Source organism: Papaver somniferum, unplaced genomic scaffold, assembly GCF_003573695.1.
Source record: "Papaver somniferum cultivar HN1 unplaced genomic scaffold, ASM357369v1 unplaced-scaffold_132, whole genome shotgun sequence".
Taxonomy (NCBI): Eukaryota; Viridiplantae; Streptophyta; class Magnoliopsida; order Ranunculales; family Papaveraceae; genus Papaver; species Papaver somniferum.
The window spans coordinates 6,725,638-6,743,320 of record NW_020622381.1 but is presented as its reverse complement, the minus strand read 5'-3'; the positions used below and the strand labels follow the sequence as shown (position 1 = coordinate 6,743,320).

The 17,683-nt window shown below is 36.2% G+C and overlaps 1 protein-coding gene across 1 annotated transcript; it reads left to right on the top strand.

Moving 5' to 3' along the window:
* The first annotated feature begins 3,770 nt into the window (after window positions 1-3,770).
* LOC113333266 (protein CHUP1, chloroplastic-like) lies at window positions 3,771-9,779 on the top strand. The gene is made up of 8 exons (XM_026579784.1): window positions 3,771-4,046; window positions 6,842-7,452; window positions 7,869-8,294; window positions 8,382-8,513; window positions 8,664-8,845; window positions 8,961-9,072; window positions 9,175-9,318; window positions 9,443-9,779. The coding sequence occupies exons 2-8, from the start codon at window positions 6,874-6,876 to the stop codon at window positions 9,551-9,553; spliced, it is 1,686 nt and encodes a 561-aa protein (XP_026435569.1). The 5' UTR covers window positions 3,771-4,046; window positions 6,842-6,873; the 3' UTR covers window positions 9,554-9,779.
* Window positions 9,780-17,683: the final 7,904 nt, after the last annotated feature.

Sequence of the window (17,683 nt, the reverse complement as noted above, 5' to 3'; positions counted from 1 at the left end):
TACCCAAAGGTGACACCGCTAAGTATGCAGTTGACTTTAGGCCAATTGGTTTGTGTAATACAGTTTATAAATCATTTATAAAATCATTGCTAGTATAATTAAGCCTCATCTTAAGCATATTATCTCTCCTTTTCAAGTAGCTTTTGTGCCTGGTAGAATCATTCATGATAATATAATTATAGCTCATGAAATGATACATACAATGAAACATAGAGAGGGATTTAGTGATACTGTGGCCTTAAAATTGGACATCTCTAAGGCTTTTGATAGACTTGAGTGGCCTTTTATTCTAGGAATGCTTAGGAAAATTGGGTTCCCTGAAACTTTTTGTTAACTAATTGAGCAATGTATAGGTACAACTAGGATTTCCATTCTTATTAATGGTTCTCCTACTGAAGAATTTTGCCCTACTAGAGGATTAAGACAAGGGGATCCTTTATCCTCTTATCTTTTCATAATAACAATGAAATATCTTTCTAGGCTTCTTGTGAATGTTGCTAATAATCATGTTATCTCTGGAGTTAAAGCTGCTAGAAAGGCTCCAGGTATAACTCACCTTTTATTTGCAGATGATATCATCATTTTCACTAAGGAAAACAGGCATAATATAGCTGGTATTCTGGATGTTCTTGCTACTTTTGGTATGTATTCTGGCCAAATGCTCAATTTTGATAAATCCAGTATCTATTTTAGTAATAATATAAGTCCTGAAACTAGAATAGAACTGGCCAATGCTCTTAATATGAATGAAATGGTGGATACTGATAAATATTTAGGAGTTGCTTTGTTACTGGGAAGATATAAAACTAAAGCTTTTAAGCCTATTTTACAATCTTTTGGCTCTAGTCTTAAAAGCTGGAAAGGTAAAACTATGAATTACTCAGCTAGGACTATTATGGTCAAATATGTGCTCAACACTCTCCCTTCCCATCAAATGGGTAGTTTTAGAATTCTTAAGTCCATGATAGCTCAAATGGTTACTTTGCAAAGATAATTTTGGTGGGGGGAAAGAAAAAGGTCTTTTCTTCATAGGATGGAACAAGCTTATGATTCCTAAAGCTCTAGGAGGCTTAGGTTTTAGAAACCTAGAACATTTTAATTCTGCCCTTTTAGATAAGGTTTCTTGGAGAGTATGTAATGATGATGAATCTCTTTGTTTCAAAATTCTTAAGGCCAAATATGAAAATGATGATAGTTTTCTGCATGTAGACAGACTGAAAGATGAATGTTCTTGGTTATGGAGAAGCATCTTTTCAGGATGGGAGGTTATATAACAACACACAATATGGGAAGTTAGATGTGGTACAAAAATTAGCATATGGATAGATAACTGGGTTGTAGGTCTTGATAGCCCACCTATTCCTATTGTAGGAGCTTCTAGCTATAACAATTTCAACCTAGTTTGTGATTTGTTCCTGCCAGGAACAAGATTGTGGAATATAAATACTATTAATACTCTATTTTCTCAAGATTGTGTTGAGTTAATCCTTAATATGCAGATTCCTACTACTGGAGAGGATTTTATGATTTGGAAACCTGACAGAAAAAAGAATCTTTTTGTTAAAAGTACTTATCATACTATATGCTCTGAAGAGGTTAATAGTATTGTAACTATGGACACTATAGGTTTAGTCTCACCTATGGAAATGCAAAATCCCTCATAGAGTTAAGCTCTTTATTTGGAAATGCGTCAAAGGCATTGTTCCTGTTAGAGCTAAGATTGCAGTTTTCAAACATGAAATTCAGGTTGAGTGTCATCTGTGTAACTGTAGTACGGAAACTAATCACCTGTTTTTTGAATGTCCATTTGCTAGATCTATGTGGCTAACTATGAATGCCAACATAGATAATATTGCAGGTAATTTTGCTTCTGTGAAAGCTTGGATAATCTCTTGGTTTACCAGTACTGGAAATGCTGATTCTTCCTTATGTTTGAATAATGCTCATTATGTGACTAGAATAATGTGTGCCATGTGGTACATATGTAAGGATAGGTGTTCTCTTGTTTTCCAAGGAACCAAGCCTGATGTTCAGACTTCTAGTACCAGAATTTCTAACCTTATACAACAATTAATGTAATAACTGCATTGGTATTAATACTAGAGGCAGTAATCTCTTACAGGTTTAAGTATGGGTTCCTCCTGAGAAGGATTTTATTAAAATAAATATTGATGGTTCTTACATTCCAACAACTAAAAAAGATAGTATTGGGCTAATAATTCGTGATTTTACAGGTCATTGATTAGGATCTAAAGGTGGATGAAGATTATGGGGCTGAGCATTTTGAGTGTAAAGCTTTGGAATTAGCAGTGGTTTGGTTGGAGGAATTGCAGATAGATAGAGCTATTTTTGAGATGGATTGTGATAATGTGATAAGATCTGTCATGGAAAAGCAGTCACATGTTCATTGGTTCAAATCAAGTCTTATTGAGAGAATTAAGTCTAAGAGTAAAAGTAGTAGTAAACTCTGGTTTTTTAAGTCTATTCATAGACTGGGCAATAATGTAGCTCACTCTTTAGCTCGTAAAGCAAGAGACGAGGATCTAGATTTCTGTTTTATGCCAAATTTCCCTGATTGCATTACCAAACTTTTCTGTTTTATGCCAAATTTCTCTGATTGCATTACCAAACTTTTGAAAGATGATTATAACTGCGTTGCAGTCTAATTAAGTTTTCTTTAGCATCAAAAAATAAAATGTACTCCATCTGCCAAGGCAGTTGTATTTTTGCCTAAAAACATGCAATGCCCATCTAAAAGATTCACGTTTTCTAGTTTTTGGCATCCAACTTACAAAAGCTGAACAACTGGTTTACGTGGTTATTAGTAATTGTATTTAGAGTTGGCCAAATTGCCCACATAAAGCTTGAAAAAATGTGAAAAGAAATTTTCTGAAAAGGTTCAACTCTGGGTCAGTTCAGTGATTAGACGTGCCCCTAACTAAACGGGTTATAAATTTACTAAGGATAAATCATGCCCTATAATCATACAATATAAAGTTGTTGTTTTTTTTTTCCGAAGGTATGAATGGTACAAGATAACTCTTGAGTCTAAACTAAAATCCTTTCCTTGCTCTAAAGAAATTCATAACATTCACAACCACACCTGAAATCAACTACTCAGCTACTTGAGATTTGATGCATATCTGCCGGGTACAACATTAATTATTATTATAGTAAATAATTATCTGAAATTATTAAATTAAAAAACAATTGTACCACTAGCTAGTGTCTAGTATTGCAAATTACTCTTATACATGGTAATCATATTACCTTTATCCATAGTGCAATTAATCATTTGTTAATTAAGACATACCGAAAGCAACTCATCAACTGAATCCCATTTTGTCACGAGTGACGTTGAATTGAATTAAACAAAATATGGCTGAGAATGCAAGAATTAAAAGGACAACGATTTGAGCAGTTGAGCTGGCTCATAACCATCCCGAGTCGGTCACTCCAGACCGACATCATCATGAGATCATAAAATCTATGCATGTAGGCCACGTGTCTCCCATAACTCCACAAATATGAGGCAGAAGTATATAATCACTCTCTAGATTATGTTAACACATGTTCCGGTTTGATGAGTCATGACGCTCTAAATTAATGGATTATTAATTGAAATTATAAAAGAAAAAAACGATGGTTTTGCTTGATGGTCACATTAAATTAGTTAGTGAACGTACGGAACGTGATTAATTCACATCTTAAAAGATGTGTTAATTTTTAACTTCTCAATGAATCAGTTCTTTTTTACCTTCACAATACCACATGTTGTTGTTGAATGTTCATGGCCGAAAGCTGCTTTTTATCTTCTATGTAGAGTACTCTATAGCCTCTTCTCTTCTCTTCTCTTTTCAGTTTACAAGTCACGCTAGCTATATAAACAAGTTGACATGACAAAACATTGTTTTTCCTCATAACTCATCTCTTTCCCTCTCGACTCCGGCCGAGTTATCTGAAGATCGTTTGATGGATAGCCAAATGGGAAGAAATTAAACCAGAGTCCTTCTACTTATTTATTTCTTCATTCGGTCCAATATCAGGTAATCAACTTGATCAATCTATTTTAGTACTAAACTTGAATTTATAAAATGCTTTTCGTTTGATTATCATCAGAGTTATCATTTTTACGATTTTGTGAGTTGTACTATTACTAATACAATTGACATAGTAAATCAGTAATTTATCTTAGACTTAGATCTGTGCTCCCAGGATGTTTTCCTGACAGGAAATCAATAAATTCTTGCTATATCTTGCCGGTTACTGATCAAATTAATATATGTTGATTTGCACTAAGATACTCAGTGTGCCACACACAAGAGAGATCGATTATTTACCATGTGATGGCATTTAAGTAGACTAGCTAGCTAGATTTATACCCTCATAATCCACATAGCTCAACTTGTATATAAGATAGCACGCCACAATATATCACATCTCTCATTCTTCTTGCCTTTGGTCCCCTCCTGTAATGATACTCATTTCATGCAATGCATACAAAAAAGTGGCCTTTGGTTCAAAAGGCAAACCCGTGATACCTCCGCAATGGGTAGCTGAGCTCCATGGTTTAGACTATGCACGGGATGGCTTGTGTTATATATGATGAAACTTTTTGCCGGTTTGTTAGCTTGCTGCAAGCCTGTGTAGAGTTGAATGTTTAGAAGATTTTTCTTGATCCTAACAGTGGTAGCCAGGCCCTAGAGGATGCAGTGTCATGATTTTATTCTTTTGGGGTTTTGTCATCATCAAATGCTGGAAACCAATAGCATTTGATTATTTCTAGTTTCCAGTGCCAAATTTTTTTTTGCCAATTTTGAATGCATGTTATAGGGGATGTTTAGTGATGGTACAGACTATAAACTAGTATAAAGTTAAAGTCACAAAAGGCGGATTTTGCACATACCACTATTGAAAAGCAGAATCCCATTAAAGGAAATTAGATATTTAGTATTATTAATACATGATTAATATGGGAATTCCGAGAAAAAAAAACCTTATGGTCCAACTATGAATCTTTAAAATGACAATTTTTAGAGCCCACCATCGATCAAATGACAGACACAGAGAAAAATTTCAAGGTGGAGAATGCAACATACAATTCCAAACTAAAATTTTCAACTACTGCGTTTTCACACACCATTTGTCCTCGCAAGCATTCAAAAATCCTAGATATGGTAATTTCCTGACTGAATCCTGAAGATACAGACCACACTAAAAAATAATCATATTCGAGATCTTTTTAGAAGCAATAAAGTGTGAGATTTTTGTGTCATGATGGAGAAAACAAGATATTTCGACAATTCTGCTTTTTTGCATAAGAAGGCAAGAATAAGCAGACAACAATTTGAATGTCAATTAACTTCTAAGTAAAGATTAGAGAACTAGTGTTTTGAATAAAGAATGAGTAAGTTGACAAGTACTACTACTAGTTTATGAACAAATGTTCTTGTTTCCTCTATTCGGCAATTAATGCACTGTTGAATCACATGGCACTAATCATATATCAAAACATTGAATACCATACAAAAATACTTAAAGAAATGTTAATGCATATTTAGAAGAATGAGAAAGTTCCAAATGTAAAGAGTCCAGAAAAACTATAGAGTTATATGTCTACACATGAGAAACAATGGCATCAACTCACATGCAAATGAAAAGGAACACAATGTGCTACTGGATTGTAGTGGTGAAAAAGATTTATATTTTTGTAAAAAAACTTAATTAGCATCAAAGTAGATGCACCTAAGGAAAACTAAGGGTTCTTTTAGGGACCATTTCTTGTCTGTTCCCTATTGTTTAAGGCAGAGAAACTAAGGGGTATCTAGCTAGGGTTCCCTTTCAGGTGTTGGGTTTGGTAGTCATTATTCCATTGACAGCTTACCAAAAAGAATAACCCATCACACCCAACTTGAGTGTAATAACTTTCACTTATCTGGATGCAAATTTAAGTTTAGTTTAATTATGTCTTAGATCTTGGTTTCACTTCAATTATGTCTCAGATCTTGGTTCTGTATTTACTTGTTTATCTCTTCTATCATTAATGGTGATCCAACAACTTAAAGAGTAGTGACAAATTTTGAGCTAAACCAGTACTGGAATATGATTAGTTAGTTGTTTTCGTTTCTCCATGTCAAGTATATGTCAAAGCATAGCTATATTTGATACTTGGTCATACTATTACAAAACACATACTTACTGTTAAACAAATCAAACCAGGCAATCCAAGTATATTTCCAAACTATTTACGTCATGGGCCACCTAGTCCCTTTTCATTATTCGTAGATCATGCACGGCACTCTTGATTGGATGCATCATCAAAATCTTCGATACATAGACAAATAACAGAAAAAAGAATTAAAAATTGGTACCAATGCCTACAATAAATTTCTGTACTTTAGGGTGTTGAAGATGCTCCCATACATTCTTCAATACCTTTGTCTGGTTTTATCCTTGTGTATCTCTGTTTATAGTGACCCGAAAAACATAAACAGTTCAGATGTTGTTGTTCTGTCTAGAGGTTGTTGAAAAAAAAAATCAGTAATACGTAAATATTTTTTTAATAGAATAGTAAAATCGTTAAATGCTTATCTAGGGAGTCGTGTAGCCTAACGGATAAATGTATATAGCCAGCAGGTCCAAAGTACACGCACTCTTCTGTAGGTTCAAAAATAGCATTTTGGTTTATCTACACTATTAGATTAGTTGTTAGTCAACAACTCTTCAACTTCACTAACTCTCACAAAAAATACTACTCCTACCAACTTTAAGTTCTCTGGCTCTGTGATAATTAGTGGAGATAACCCCATGAGCTGAATTTTTTTTGTATACTCTGTTGAAGAATTCTTTGTTGACCCCAAGTTGGTATAAGCAATGAAGCAAGAAATTCCAGCAAAACCAAGTGAAAACAAGGTGATGCAGAGTGCTCACTTACAAACAACACCATCTAGATTTAGATCAACAGCAACAAAAGTTGTTAAGGAATCGCCAAGATCAGAACTTGTTAATGGAGTTTCACTGGGACTGAAATCAAGACCTGTAATTAAGCCAGTTCCAACAGAATCAAGTCCCTCAATTAACAGTCAACAGAAAGTTAGAAGATCTCTTCTGGGTTTGAATAGTAAACCCAAATTAGCAACTAATGAAGATGTGAAAACTGTGAGTAGGTTTGGGAATCGGTCTCTTAATGAGCAATTTTTGAGGCCGCGACGGAATGTTGATTCGGTTGTTTGTGATAAAAATGGAGATGAATCAGAGGTGAAAGTAAAAGAATTACAAGAGAAACTTGCTGTTAGCGAGAATTTAGTTCAGAATTTACAAGACGAAGTTTTGGATTTGAGGAATCAATTGGTGAAATTGCAAAGCTTGAATGATGAACTCCAGACGCAGAACAGAGTGTATGAAGAAAAATTGTCTCAGGCTAAAAATTCAGCTCGTTCTAATCATGATCAGGTAAGAACTAAATTCTTTTGTTTTATTTTTCTTGATTCTAATGAATTTTTTTACATGCATTTAAAATCATCACTCCAATTTTCGGGTTTCAAGCATTATCACCGTTTTGACATTTTGGTCACCTGACATTTTAATTTAGCACCATTTTGCTTAGTTAGATAGATTTCACTGAGTCTGACGAGTCGAAACATTTGGTTGGAGCGGTCTGACATCCGATTCACTCAGTTAGATTCAGATGCCGCATTGGTGCAAAATAAAGAATTGAAAAATAGTATACCGTCTGTAAAGTAAAGTGCACATCTTCAAGGAAAATGTAGAGTTTGATGTAAAAAAAAGAAGGGGTGAGTTGGAAGCTGAATAGTTCCAAGATTTTGACTTTGTGAGGTTTTTTTTGTTTTTTTATAATTTGGATAAAGATGGAAGCAAGTAGAACTGAGGAGTTTCAAAGACCCAGGCTGGGAGATGTACAGGAATTTACTGGCCACAAACTGGGAATCTTGCAAGGACGAAAAGATGTTGCAATCGATAGGAGTTCTAACAAGCTACCATCTTCGTCTTCAGTATCGATACATTCTCGTCCTAGTGCTGCAGATACCCAGCCAAAGATTCAGCCAAAATTGTCCCCGGCACCTCCCCCACCACCGCCACCTCTTCCACGTCTCCCTGGTAAAGCAGTAACCCCACGAAAAGCTTCATCAATTGTGCAATTCTATCATTCGTTAACGAGACAGGAAGGGAAGAATGAGACATCACGTGGGACTAATCGGAGCTACCCTGTGCCTGCTAATGCACATAACAGCATTGTTGGAGAAATTCAAAATCGCTCATCGCACTTGCTAGCTGTAAGCAATAGTAACTTTCTTGAAAGTATATTGTTTTGGTTTGAATGAAATTGTTTTTCACTTAGGCAGTACAAATTCTGTTTTTAGATTAAAAGAGATATAGAGACAAAAGGGGAGTTCGTAAATTCCCTTATCGACAAAGTGCAGACTTCGGCTTATTCAAGTATAGATGATGTCCTGAAATTTGTAGATTGGCTTGATGGTGAACTTGCTTCGTTGGTAAGTCCTGAAACTGTAGTTGTGTTCATAGTCTTTTGATGAGAAAGAGAGGATATTTCATTATGATCCGTTATTCTAATTGCACTAGCTAGTAGGTGACTTGATTACTCTAGCTTATTGAGCTGGCTAAACTTTTCAAATATGAATCAGGCTGATGAGAGAGCAGTACTTAAACATTTCAATTGGCCCGAGAGAAAAGCTGATGCTATGAGGGAAGCTGCTATTGAGTATCGTGATCTTAAACGGCTTGAAAGTGATGTTTCTTCGTATAAGGATGAACCATTCATGCCATATGAAACAGCATTGAAGAAAATGGCTAACTTACTGGATAAGTATGTACATCAATCAGAAAAAGAGCCTCCATTTCCTTACATGGTTCTACTTATGCTTATCTTTCTACATTAACTTGGAATTCTGAATTTTCGCAATCTTCTATCGTGGGATCAGGTCTGAACGTAGTATACAGAGATTAATTACATTACGAACTTCCACAATGGTGTCTTATAAAGACTGCAAAATTCCTACTGATTGGATGCTCGATTCAGGGATGGTGTCTAAAGTATGTGTTACTATCCAAAAAACATTCCTTTTAAACAGGGAAGGCCTCGGGGTTCGTTATAATGGTTATATTGAACTAATTCAGTTTAATGATTTATAACAGATAAAACAGGCGTCTATGAAGCTGGCAAGAATGTACATGAAGAGAGTTTGTGTCGAATTAGAATCTGTCAGGAGTTCAGAAAGAGAGTCCACACAGGAAGCTCTTGTTCTTCAGGGTGTTCGATTTGCTTTCAGGGCCCACCAGGTAAATCAATATTAGTCTGGTGCAACATTTTGGTTGGTTGGATTGAAAAAAGTACTGCACTGTAAATTCATTTCCGTATAGCTGTACAAGTACTAAAGTTGGTTCAAATTATTCCTGAAAACAGTTTGCTGGGGGACTTGATTCAGAAACAATGTGTGCTTTTGAAGAAATAAGGAGGCGGGTTCCGGCTCACATGGGAGGTCCTCGAGAGTTGTTATCCGGTTTAGCATCGTAAATACATAATAGAGTATCAGTTGCAATCTCTTATCTACTGTTGTTGAAATTGGCGGCCGTAATTAAGGAGCTATCGTTGCTATAGTATGAGCTCGAGATTAACTTATATGAAAATATAAAGACAGCGCCACTAGCTAGTGTTATATACATATTCAAATTGGAAGGAAAATGCCGTCAAAGATTGAGATAAGTAAACTTCAATATATATTTTTGATTCGTTTTTCTTTCATGGTCTTCTGTTTAATTCTTGATAAATTTTGTGGCGTTTATACTCTTGAACCGTTATGGAAGTATAAAGTTTTTGGCTTGATAAAATTTCTAGGACATTACTACACTTGCACGAAGTTGTGCATTGTTAAGCCTCAGAACCTTCAGCTAAATCTTGTACGGATAACCTTGTCTTGCCCAGTTTTAGCTAGGCCTAGTTGTCTGGTAACATGAAGCCTTATTTCTAAGCTTAATCCTCCATGGAGGTGTAGTCCTCGGATCCCATGACATGTTCCTACGTTATCAAGAATGTAGTCCGAGATTAAATGTCTCTTGTGTGTGTCATCGTATGCATTTATCTTTAAGCGATTATTTGGTGGAGTCCCGTTTTGAGCTGGTTGGCACATGCATGCGGATCTGCCGTCTGTTGTAACTTGTATCTCCAAGGAGTCCAGTTTTGATCTGGGTAACCGAACATCCTTATGCGGCGAAACACTTGTATCCAACCCGCACTAGTCACACTACATCAAACGGAGAAACTTTTCAGTAAGGTGATCCAAGTCATCCACGGCAGATTTTTCTCTTCCAACGCGTGGTAGAATATAACCTTGACGAGTATGTGCCACTCGTGACATAACAACGTTGCTAATGGGTACCATTTTGCCTGAGGGTGTACCAATATACATACATGACAAAAAAAAGCAATTGTCTTTGGGTTGGTACACCCCCAAACAAAATGATACCCCATTAGCAGCCTTATGATATAACCGCCAAGAATCATATACATGAAAACCACTTCCTTAATGCAACATTTTTTTTTGAGCAGGGTGACCGTTTTATTTATTTATTTATTAAGTAGATGTTACAGCACTTGGGAAGGCGATTCCCATTCTGGCATTGAAAACAATCCGTTGTAGAAAGGTCGGACAAGTGATTTCCCAACTAGTTGTTGTTGTCGGTGTAGTGCTCTGTAGTTGGTCTTTGACCGCTTTATTTGCCAGTTTGTCCGCCTACTGATTCGCCTCTCTCACAGTGTGCGTAAGCTTGTAGTTTGGAATGTCATGCATGAGTGATTTGATCTCTTTTAGTATATTCATTAGGTACCTTGGTTTTGGTTCTTCTGATTGTGCTAGAGTTATTAGTGCTTGTGAATCGACTTCAAACCGAATCCTAGGTCATTGGTGTTGAATAGCTATTTTTGCCATTATGAGTAATCCCTATGTTTCCACCTGAATTGATGTGGTTGCCTTTTGAAGCGTCATCTGTGCTTATCTTGATCCAGTTAATTGCTGGTGCAGTCCATCCTATGTAGATAGTAGTCGTTGTAGTTTTCTGTTGTTGTCTCGGGATTGTTGGGTCATTTTTCATGATCAGTGCCGTGTATTTTTGTGCCCATTGATATTCCTCAAACGTTACCATTATGATCCGGTAAGTTTGCAATGGTGTTAGTTGTTGCCGCTTGTAAACTTTTGCATTTCTTACCAGCCATATGTGTCATGTTGTGAAACTAAATAACATCTGAGTTGATACTGATTGGGTCTTGTTTAAGATGTCTTGGATGTTTGTGGGGAAGAATGGTAAAGGGATTTGACATTCAATCCGTGTTGTTGTAGTGTTAACTACATCAGTTGGAGCTGACGGGATTGTTTTTCTTCTTCGCGAGTGCATAAATTATATTGTTGTACGATCATAGACTAATGAAAAAAATGGGCGGAATGAACAATAAATAGAATACAAATATCATTTGCTTCGGTAACAGTTACTCTCTCTGTTTTCATAATTATTTTTTCTATTTTTTATTTTAATTTAAAAATAGGTCAAAATTCAAAAGTGAAAGTATTTCTTCTCCAAAAACGGAGGGAGTATATTTTATTCACCGTCTGTTATAAATTTGGTACGTCGCCTTGGTGAAAATATTCGATGCTAGTTGGTGAACATAATCCTTCCATATTAAAATAAAATTGGTAAATATTGACCCGATACAGCTGCGAAGGCATTGGAAATAACACCATCATAGCTGCGAAGGCATTGGAAATAACACCATCATCCCTCCGTTCCCGTGACATTATGGCACGAAAATCCACTAGTAATGAATATTGAAATATGTTGTCAATAATGTTAGAAGTTATCGATGTTTTAGGAAGGTTCTAGAGTATTCTAGAATTGTCTAGGTGTTTCCTGATTTTGGTATAGCTAGAGGTTTCTTATTTTGGTTAAACTCTACGTTTCCTGATTTAGTTAAACTTTAGGTTTCCTAGTATAACTCATATACTTGGAAGAAAAGTTTATAAATTATATAAATAGGCGCACAAGTCTTAGGGAAAACACACAACACAGTTTAGAGAAGAACTCTCACAATCAGAGAATTTTAGGGAACGTTTGTTCATAGAGAATTAGTTTGGTGTTTGTGAATAACACTCTGCTGGTCATAGTTTGTTGATTGATTCATCAATCGTTAAGGTTTAATTCTCTGTAAATATGTTCTATAATAAGAGTATATCGTAGCCGTTTGTGGACGTAGGCATATTGCCGAACCACGTTAAATCTTGTGTCTTTGTTTTTGTTTTGTGCATCTTGTTTTCTGTTTTCTTTAGTTCTACGTGATCCAAAGAGCTAGTGTCTTGTGGTGGTTAATTATAAGGTCTTAATCCTAACAAGTGCTGCAGTGAGCGTGGAGAAGATCATAGTTAGAAGTGAAGATGTTTGGTTCTACATCAAGTGGATTTTCGAAGGTGCATGGATTTGATATTATCAAATTCAATGGGAAGAATAATTTCACATCATGGAAAACTGATGTAAAAGATATTCTTGTGAGTATGAAACAAATCAAAGCGATCAAGGCCAAGCCAAAAATATTACCAAAGGATTGGAGCGTTGAGAAGTGGGATGACCTTGTTTTGGAGGCATGTTCAACCATTCGTTTATGTTTGTCAAGAGAGACCACTCATAAATTTTCGAGTGAAACCTCTACAAACGTGTTGTGGGAGAAGTTATAAAAGCTCTGCTTACAAAAGGATTTGACTTCAGAACTTTAATTGAAGCGTAGACTCCATGCCTTTAGGATGTCTTCGGGTAAATCTATGACTGATCATATTAATGAGTTTAATAAAATTTGTTCTGATTTGTCTAATATCAATGTCATTATCTCTGATCCGGATAAATCCATGATATTATTATGTTCTTTGCATCCATCGTATGATGCTTTCGTGAACTATTTGCTGAGTGGGAAAACCGATAAAGACGACGAAGATGAAGATAAGTTGCTTTTCGATGATGTGGTCTCTGCTTTACAAGCTAAGGCGTTAAGGAAGCAAGAGTTCAGCGAATAAGCACAAGTCGAGGGCTTGTTTGTTGATAGGGGAAAGAATGGTAATAAGAAGTCAAAAAATCGTTTCAAAAAGAGCGATATTGAGTGTTATTATTGTGGTAAACCAAGTCATATTAGGGCTGATTGTCTCAAGCTTAAGGAAAGAGATGAGAAACGTGAGAAATCAGATTTGAAGAATATTGTTGCTTCGGTTGCTGAAGGCAGTGAAGTTTTAGAAGACCCAATGTGTGGTTTTGATGAGGAAGTGTTAACCGTTAGATCAAAGAGTTATCTCAATGATGGTTGGATGCTTGATTCCGGTGCTTCATATCATATGTGTCCTTCAAAGTATTGTTTCACTACTTACAGAGAAGTGAATGGTGATACTGTTATGATGGGCAATTCTAATGCCTGCAAAACAGTTGGAGTTGGTACGGTACAGGTTCGTTCGCATGGTGTTATCACAACACTTTCAGAGGTTAGACATGTTCCAGATTTGAGGAAGAGTTTGATTTCGTTAGGAGAACTTGAATCACTTGGATACAAGTATGTTACTGAATATGGATTCTTGAAGGTATTCTACAATGGTAGTTTGAAGACGATGTTTGTGAACTTATTCTTATATAAACTAAGGAATGAAAATTGCAAACCGTGGCTATATAGTACATGAACCAATTCGAGTGAATCAAATCGTTTTTGCTTCGATTGTGTCTTGTATATTACATAAGATTTCCTTACAATTGAAAAACTCTCTAACTAGTTCATTTGAGTCACTTGAACTAGTTATGGTGAAGAAGAATATGGTTGATATGAAAGTGATCGTATTGCTAACCATTTGGTTGACTATTGTTGAACCAACAAATGTACAAGTTTGGGTACGGTTACACAAGCCTAAAAACGTGCGTTTCATTTGTGTGTAACAAGCTAGTTTTCGATCTAACGGTTGAAAGATATTAGCTTGAATCTAATCAGGTTTTTTATCTAACGGTGAATGTTGGATGCTTTGTTACCAAGCTAACATTGATTGCAAACCATGATTTGAAAGACTATATAAGGGAGAACTCTAGCAACTGGGAAACCTAATCCCCACACCTTCTGTGTGATACTAGTTGTGCTAAGCTAGAGTTCATTCTCCTTTAACCTTTGGTTTCTTGTTCTAAACCAGGTTAACGACTTAAAGACTTCATTGGGATTATGAAAGCAGACCGATACTACTTTCTTGTAGTTGTGTGATCTGATCTTGTTGTTTCTATCGTATGGGTACAATTGTAATAATTGGCTTGATATTGATATCTCCGATAGGCAAGATATAAAAGAAATCACAAACACTTCGTCTCATCGTTTGTGATACCGCAATATCTTTTTTCGTTGCGTCGATTAAGATTATTGTGAGGTGATTGATAATACTAGGCTGTTCTTCGGGAATATAAGTCTGGTTTATCAATTTGTTCATGTTCACCTTGATTTATCAAAAGACGAAACAATACTCGTAGGTATATTCGTGGGAGACGGATTTATCTATTAACGTAGATTTTTCTGTGTGATACAAATTTGTTTATTAAAGTCTTCGACTTTTGGTCATATCAACTCTTAGTTGTGGGTGAGATCAGCTAAGGGAATCAAGTATGTAGCATCCTGCTGGGATCAGAAACGTAGGAGCATAACTGTACCTTGGATCAATGTGAGATTGATTGGGGTTCAACTACAGTCCAGACCGAAGTTAATTTGGAATAGGCTAGTGTCTGTAGCGGCTTAATACAGTGTGTGTTCAAACTGGACTGGGTCCCGGGGTTTTTCTGCATTTGCGGTTTCCTCGTTAACAAAATTCTGGTGTCTGTCTAATTTCTTTTCCGCATTATATTTTGTTATATAATTGAAATATCACAGGTTGTGCGTTGTTCAATCAATTAGAATATCCGACATTTTGGTTGTTGATTTAAATTGATTGACACTTGGATATTGTTCTTTGGTACCATCCAAGTTATCTCTCTAGTATTTGATAAAGACTCACAGATTTCTATTTGCTTGAGTATATATCAAATCGAGAGATTGAGATATAAACTCTTTGATATACTTTTTATTTATATTGAGTCTGACTGTCTAGTTGATTCTCTAGAAAGTATATTGGAGTTTGTCCATACAGATTGCTAAGCGAAATATTGGGTGTGGTTGTTGTACCCCCACTTTTTCAGACCGATACTACTTTCTCGTAGTTGTGTGATCTGATCTTGCATCTTCTATCGTTTTGAGTACAATCGTAACGATTGGCTTGAGATTTATATCTCCGATAGGAAAGATATAAAAGTAATCACAAACATCTTCGTCTCATCGTTTGTGATTCCACAATATCTTCTTTCGCCGCGTCGATTAAGATTATTGTGAGGTGATTGATAATACTAGGTTGTTCCTTGGGAATATAAGTCCGGTTTATCAATTGGTTCCTGTTCACCTTGATTTATCAAAAGACGGAACAAAAACTTGTAGGTATTTCTATGGGAGACAGATCTATCTATTATGTGTGATACAAATTTGTTTATTAAAGTCTTCGACTTTGGGTCGTAGCAACTCTTAGTTGTGGGTGAGATCAGCTAAGGGAATCAAGTGCATAGTATCCTGCTGGGATCAGAGACGTAGGAGCATAACTGTACCTTGGATCAGTGTGAGATTGATTGGGGTTCAACTATAGTTCAGACCGAAGTTAGTTTGTAGTAGGATAATGTCTGTAACGGCTTAATACAGTGTGTGTTCAATCTGGACTAGGTCCCGGGGTTTTCTGCATTTGCGATTTCCTCGTTAACAAAATTCTGGTGTCTGTGTTATTTCTATTCCGCATTATATTTTGTTATATAATTGAAATATCACAGGTTGTGTGTTTGAATCAATCAATTGGAAATCCGACCTTTGGTTGTTGATTGAAATTGGTTGATACTTGAACATTGGTAGTTTGGTACCGTTCAAGTGATTTCTCTTGTATTCAATTAGACTCGCAGATTTCTATTTGCTTGAGATAGAATTGAATCAAGAAAGAGAGATATAACTCTTTGATATACTTTATTAAGATTGAGTCTAGTTGATTCTCTTAAAAGTATATTGGAGTTTGTCCATATAGATTGCTAAGCGAAATATTGGGTGTGGTTGTTGTACCCCCACTTTTTCAATTGGTATCAGAGCACGCAAACACGTTAAAGACCTTATCAGTCTGTGTTTGTAAGCGATCTGACTCTATGGACAAGAGTACTATCTCTGATAAACGCGTCACCAGAAATAAAAGTTCTGTCTCGTCTACTTCTATTAAAGAGAAAGATTCTTCAATCTCAAATATAGACGAACCCTGTGTTCAAACTAGACAGACAGGCTCCGACATGTGTTATCCCGATTACCCTTCAAAAGAGTTTATATCTCTAAATGAACGGGAAACAGCTAAAGAGAGTGATTTGATTTCTATGACATTGTATCTTCGGGAAGTAATGTAGGAGCAGTTTTGGTACCGATGTACAACACACGCAGGGTATGCTAGATTACATCCATTCGTATGTTTGGGGTCCCTCTCGTACAGTTTCTAAGGGAGGTGCTAGGTGGTTTGTGACTTTTATCGATGACTTTTCGAGTAGAGTTTGGCTTTACACCATGAAGCATAAGAATGAATTCACCGAGGTGTTTAAGAAGTGGAAGACCATGGTAGAGAAACAACTTGGTCGTGTTGTCAAGAAGATATGTTCCGATAATGGCGGTGAATACACCGAAGACCCATTGGAGGAGTTTTGTGAGGAACAAGGTATCATTAGGAACTTCATAGTCAAGGGTACACCACAGAAAAATGGAGTAACGGAGAGAATAAATCGAACATTACTTGAGAGAGCACGGTGCATGTTGTCAAATGCAAGTTTAGACAAGATTTGGTGGGCTGAAGCAGTTAATACGTCGTGATACTTAGTGAATCGATCACCATCAAGAGATATTCAATGTAAGTCACCTGTGGAGGTATGGACTGGTAATCCTGTGAACTATTCTAATTTGAAGGTGTTTGGTTGTCCAGCCTATTTTCATGTGAAAGAAGATAAGTTGGGTGTTAGGGCTAAAAAAGTAATTTTCTTAAGCTATCCATTAGGTGTGAAAGGATATCGTCTATGGTGTCTAGAATTGAATAAGTACATAATTAGTCGTGATGTGACCTTCAATGAGAAAGCGATGCTTGATTCAAAGAAGTTCACAGGTTGGGACTCTCAAATTGAAAGTGATAGTAGTAGCGGTGTTGAAGATGATTCGATGCAGGTGGAGCATAGAGTTCCTAGTTCATCTACTATAGAAGAAGAAAAAGAAACTCCCGTAGAAGATGAAATTGAGTTTGAGGTTCCTAGTGAGGAATCTACACAACAACAAGTTGATAATATTCCGTCCTTGACGTCTCAACGTGAGAGACGTGCACCAGTCCGTTATGTTTTTGATGAGTATGCGTCTTACACATTATCTATTTTTTAGGATGAGCCGTATACCTTTGAGGAGGCAATGAGTAATACTCATGCCATTGAGTGGAAAACGGCCATGGATGAGGAGATGAAGTCTCTTCACAAGAATCCCACTTGGGAACTTGTTAAGTTGCCTAAGGGTCGAAAAAGA

What these genes read in the sequence shown, in the direction of transcription:
- LOC113333266 (XM_026579784.1), top strand. Translation starts at nt 6,874, where the DNA reads ATGAAGCAAGAAATTCCAGCAAAACCAAGTGAAAACAAGGTGATGCAG. An exon ending in CTCGTTCTAATCATGATCAG is followed by an intron (nt 7,453 to 7,868) that starts GTAAGAACTAAA and finishes ATTTGGATAAAG; the next exon opens with ATGGAAGCAAGTAGAACTGA. An exon ending in ATGGTGAACTTGCTTCGTTG is followed by an intron (nt 8,514 to 8,663) that starts GTAAGTCCTGAA and finishes AATATGAATCAG; the next exon opens with GCTGATGAGAGAGCAGTACT.